The sequence below is a fragment of the Dunckerocampus dactyliophorus genome, chromosome 1, assembly GCF_027744805.1.
Source record: "Dunckerocampus dactyliophorus isolate RoL2022-P2 chromosome 1, RoL_Ddac_1.1, whole genome shotgun sequence".
Taxonomy (NCBI): Eukaryota; Metazoa; Chordata; class Actinopteri; order Syngnathiformes; family Syngnathidae; genus Dunckerocampus; species Dunckerocampus dactyliophorus.
Genome location: NC_072819.1, coordinates 31,537,266 through 31,542,575, shown reverse-complemented (window position 1 = coordinate 31,542,575; position 5,310 = coordinate 31,537,266). Strand labels below are relative to the sequence as shown.

The 5,310-nt window shown below is 39.7% G+C and overlaps 1 protein-coding gene across 2 annotated transcripts; it reads left to right on the top strand.

Annotated features, from left to right (window-relative positions):
- The first annotated feature begins 370 nt into the window (after positions 1-370).
- On the top strand, positions 371-3,103 carry tmem9 (transmembrane protein 9). Of its 2 annotated transcripts, none has more exons than XM_054779283.1 (5): positions 371-749; positions 1,093-1,184; positions 1,256-1,364; positions 1,544-1,588; positions 1,664-3,103. In XM_054779283.1, the coding sequence occupies exons 1-5, from the start codon at positions 660-662 to the stop codon at positions 1,802-1,804; spliced, it is 477 nt and encodes a 158-aa protein (XP_054635258.1). In that variant the 5' UTR covers positions 371-659; the 3' UTR covers positions 1,805-3,103. The 2 variants fall into 2 exon arrangements, with proteins under 2 accessions (XP_054635258.1, XP_054635249.1); XM_054779274.1 differs by having other exon boundaries at positions 1,457-1,588.
- Positions 3,104-5,310: the final 2,207 nt, after the last annotated feature.

The window sequence follows — 5,310 nt, the reverse complement described above, 5'->3', positions numbered from 1 at the left end:
GGTGACCAGTCTTTCGGTCGAATTGAATGGAAAACCAAAGCTCTGAGAACCAGCTCCAAACCTGGCACAGTGGAAAAGGGGTAAAAGACAGCTGGGATAGGCTCCAGCTTAACCACGACCCTAGTGTGGCCAAGCAGTACAGAAAATGGATGGATGGCACGAAATATGCATGTTTTTCCCCCTGAATTTAATGATGCGAAGATGTGAATTTGTGACTTTTTGATAAAATGTAAAAATAATAAATATAATATAAAATATAAAAACTAAACTCTTGTGATTTTCTAGTGGCAATAGAAAAGTTTAAATGCATTTAATTCAAATCGTTTATGTATTTTACCCAGTTGGTGGCAGTGTCGACATATGTGACGACAAACCGGAAATACAAAGTAAAGGAATTGCAGCGCTGTCAAGCTAGCGTCTAAAGCGTTTTGTACAGTAAATACAGTTACTGTAGAAACGAGTTATAACTCTTTTGCTGCATTGTTTAAATATTTTTATTTTCAAGAGAGCAACTTCAGTTGAGTGTTATTTACCTTTTCTGTAGGGTTGCCTCTTGCCCGACCTGCAACTCGATATACAGTATCAATGCTAGCTTACCTGTTAAGAGCTGCTGTGGTAACTGCATACGTCGTGCAAATCTCTTAACTCGGTGAGGGAAAATGTCGTTTTGCAGGCAAACATCGTGGATTTGTCTTATTGGTGCTGCGGGGATCGTGGTTTTGCTGAATGCTGTTGTTGCTCAAGCAAAGGTAAATGATGCACTTGCTGGTCCTATCCCGGAAATAGACGTATTGTTGCTAAACCGTAACTAATACACATTTCGTGTATTTACATCGACTGCGTTTAGGAATATTCGTCGACGGGGTTATTTGTTTAAATAACTTTAAAGGTACAGGGGCTCAAAAGAAAATAATCTAACCTTCCAGTACCGTTTTGTAAACAACATTGTCTTCCCCAGTAATCCTATATACATTCATGTTCTTGTGGTTTTAATTTTCTTTGGTATGGACATTATATACAGTACTCAGTTTGTGTTTTACCATAGAGAGCAAATTGTCTTAATTGTGTTTTATTTATGGTGTCAAATAACAGAGCTTTGAAGACGTGCGCTGCAAGTGCATCTGCCCGCCTTACAGAAACATCACTGGCCACATCTATAACAGAAATGTCTCCCAGAAAGATTGGTAGGAGCAAACTCAATTTGTTTTTCAACTTAATGGGGATGCATCATCTTAAAGTCTGCCATCTTTAATAGCATCTGCCTTCATGTGGTGGATCCCATGCCGGTACCCGGCCATGACGTGGAAGCTTACTGTTTGCTGTGTGAGTGCAAGTACGAGGAGCGAAGCAGCAATACCATCAAGGTAGCGACTTCCTAATTGGAGCTCAAGTAGCATCAGTATTTAATTTTTTATCTTGTTAAAGTAAAATTGGATATATCTTGTTTTGGTTGCAGGTGACAATCATCCTCTACCTGTCTGTTGTGGGTGCACTCTTACTCTACATGCTCTTTCTCCTTCTGGTTGATCCTCTCATCCGCAAGCATGATTCTTACACCCAGCCTCTGCACAACGAGGAGGACTCTGAAGTATGTAGTATATGTGTGTTTCTTCTATTTCCGATTACTCCACTTCTGCAAATGACCACTTGTTGTCTGGTGCAGGAGATGCGTCCGCAGGTGGACAGCAGCCAGGTCAGAGGAAACACAGTGCTGGAGCGGGTTGAGGGTGCACAGCAGCGCTGGAAGAAGCAGGTGCAGGAACAGCGTAAGACTGTTTTTGACCGCCATAAGATGCTGAGTTAAACTGATGCTGAACCAGGGCTGGAGGATCTTCTCTAGGGTATTGTCACCAGCTGCACTTCCTACATTGCTCTGCACGCTTAGAATTACACCACAGTGCATTCTATACAGTCGTCCCTCGCTATATTGCTTCCTCACTATATTGCACTTAAAAAAAATAATAATAATAAATGATCGCTGTTTTGTGGTTGACTCTTGCCTATTATTAGTCAAAAAATATTGAAAGACAAGTTATATGTAGTATTTTGGTCACTAGGCAACAGTAATGCAATGAGACAGATTACATTAGATTACATTACCTTTCACACTGCATGGAGACTGGCTACAGAGCTAGCAGAACTTAGCTGACCTGCCATGGTGGGATCGAGTGGATAAAAAGGTTCTCCTCTCATTCCATGTAGAAGTAAGTTTTTGGCTTCGTTGTCCTTCTTCCCCACTCGGTTTGAAACACTTTAAGTTTAGAATAAGTAAATTGGAGAGGCTAACTAGTTAGCCTGGTGGCTTTCTATGCTAGTGACGGCCGTCTGTTATGTCCCTGCAGTGATCCTGTAGCCTGCGCAATGTGATGTAAACACAGAATAATAAGAGTGTAAAAGTGACTATTAGGGTGTTATTTCATGTCTACAGAGCTCTAATAATGTCAAAACCCGTATTTACAAGTCAAACAAGTTTTCTCTTCCCCAACTACGAAACTATTTTGTTTATTAATATTGAATCCTATTTCGCTGATACTCACTTATCGTGGTTTGTTCTGGAAGCAATTAAACGTGTTAAATGAGGGATGACTGTAATGCAGTCCAGTACAGCTTATTAGTAATGCGATGATGATTATGCGTTTCTCTGCTGCTGCTTTGAGCGACAGGGTGTAAAAGTTGTCTATTTGTCATTCCTAACTGGATCAGTCACAGAACTTTTAGATTGCACCTCTTTAAAGTATCAGCTCTGCGTACTCCAATGCTAAATGTAATCTTAATCATTTCAGCAGTTTGCATTGCAACAGACATAAAATGTTCTTGTGGAATGTTATTTTAATACTTTTAAGACTTCAGCTTCCTTGCGGCATTTTTGTTTTTGGTTGTATGCTAATTTACAAAATGAGTTTGTGGCTGGAAGCTGCCTCAGTGCAGATAAGCTTCATGTTTGTAAATGTTCAGTTTAAGTAGCAGTAGGGGTGTCCCGATACAACTTGTTCACTTCCTTTTTTTTTTTTTTGTCCTGTCCAGCCTTTGGAGCAAATAGAAGTGTTGATCTAGATGCCCTTACATACTAAACATATTTGCTCTGCCAGGGACAAGTGTAAAATACTATTCTACCGTTACATAGGTTTTATTTGACTTTATTTGATGTTTACTGTTGTGCGGATTTGGAGCGGCCAGACCGGAACAGGAGGGGATAGAGAAGAAGAGAAAATAAGACAGAGGGGGGAGTGCAGGGACAAAAGGGGGACAATACAGAGAGAGACAACAGCAACAAAGGCAACAACAATAACAGAACAACAGAAACAAACAACAGCAGTACATCAGCAAATGTCGGAAATGACGACCAAAAAGACCGTAATAGAAATAAAACAATATCAACAGCCACAGTGATAATACTTTGTTGACAGTTATACTTATTAGTGGTAACAGTAATCATGAAAATATTAACCATAATGATAAGATTGACAGTACCTGTTAGTAACCTTGTTGCCGTCGTCACCATCACTGTAATTAAAAACATGACAATACCATAATAAATCAGTGAGTTATGTGGGGAAGTACGCATGTACTATGAGCGTGTATATGTATGCTTTTTCACTTCTGATCGGATTCTGATATTGCAGCTTTGAATGTCGTCGGATATTGATATCGATCCAATATGAGCATGGATCATACACACTTTTATTACTTGTTTTGTAGTGTGTAATGTTAGACAAGGCTTGATCAAGTGATATTACTCACGCAGAGAATCATAGTCAGCAACTGTAGGTATGAGGAAAAACTGACCCATTTACACCTTGATGCATCTGGTGTATATTTTAGATGCAGGCCGCAAATTTTTTTTTGGCTTGTATCGGGTATCAGTATCGGATCGGGACAGCCCTGAGTAGCAGGGTTGGAAAACAGAATCTTGTGATTCTTGTTTACTGTTGCCAATAGTTTATTTATGATATACTGTATCTGTCGTTCATTGCTGTTTGTTATAACCTGTGCATATTTCCAGTCATAATGTATTGTAAGAATAGTGTTACGGTAGCCTTACTGAATGCTTGTTTTGTTTTTTTCTCTTTGTGGGGGTGTTACACTGAACTCCAGATCCACATTTGGTACTTACATGCGACTTAAATGCGACAAAATGAACACATGGTGGAGTCTACGATTACGCTTTAGTAGAGCGCATGTAAATTCACTGCCTTGTATTAAAACACGAACTGGTCCTGACGTGAAAGGACACAGCATCTTTTATCAACAGTGCAACATTCCTATGCAAAGGGAGAAAATGATAATGCAGCACTTTAATGAATCTCTTCCAGAAGAAGTTCTGAATGCTAAACACTGCTGTGCAATGTTCATGGCTAACTGTAAGTCACTGGAAATATAATTCATAAAAACTAAAACATTTGCAATAGTGTTTTCATTTTTCTGAAATTGTATTGTTGCCACCGTTTTGTATATATACTGTACTTATTTCACTGGAACTGTGCATGTCTGTACATTTATCTTGACGGCAAAATAAGACAAAAAATGGGTGCCTGCAAATTGTTGGTGTGTTTCTGCTTCAAACTAGTTTTGCCAGTTAACTGTTACTGAATATCAGCGCTAGAGGGCGACAAAGTACATGACTCAACCATCCTTAGCACATTATGCTGTATTATTCAATAAAGCAATTGTCGTCGGCTCTCCCCTTTAAAATGGCTTTATCTTGGCTTAAGCTATTACTTGTATTATGTGTCACTCATAAGTTTAGCTATTTCTATTGTCATTACCCTGATTTAGAATCAATGTTTGGTGCTGTCAGGTTGTATACACTGAAACAAAGTTAGCTGAGCACCAATTTGCTTGACTTGTAACTAAACATTTGTTTCTAATTTCTTTGGCAAAGTAATCTAAGAGACTTCCCTGCACTTGTATTATATGAAGTTAACTAAAGAGCCCAGCTCTAAATAGATATGTGTGGATACAATTTTTGGAAAGAAAGGTTTGAGATTCTTAGCCGAGACAACTTTTTGGCGGGTTAAGGGAAGTGCTTTGAGTCTTTAAGGGTCTGTGTTAAAAGTCAGGGCATGTCAGAGGTAGTGCTGTTGATACTTCACCAAGATGGTCGTACCCTCTCCTACCCAGCCCCAACACACCCGTTCAATGTCCTCTCCTCCCTTCTTACACATTCTACACCCCAAACCGTTTTTACCAACCCCAAGCATGGCTTGCCACTGGTGCACAGTCTAAAATTAAACTAGAGCAGGGCCAACTGCGCTTCCAGCCACTTGGCCTGCATAGGTTTTCCTGTCAGAGGTCCTCAAGCAGGAGGAG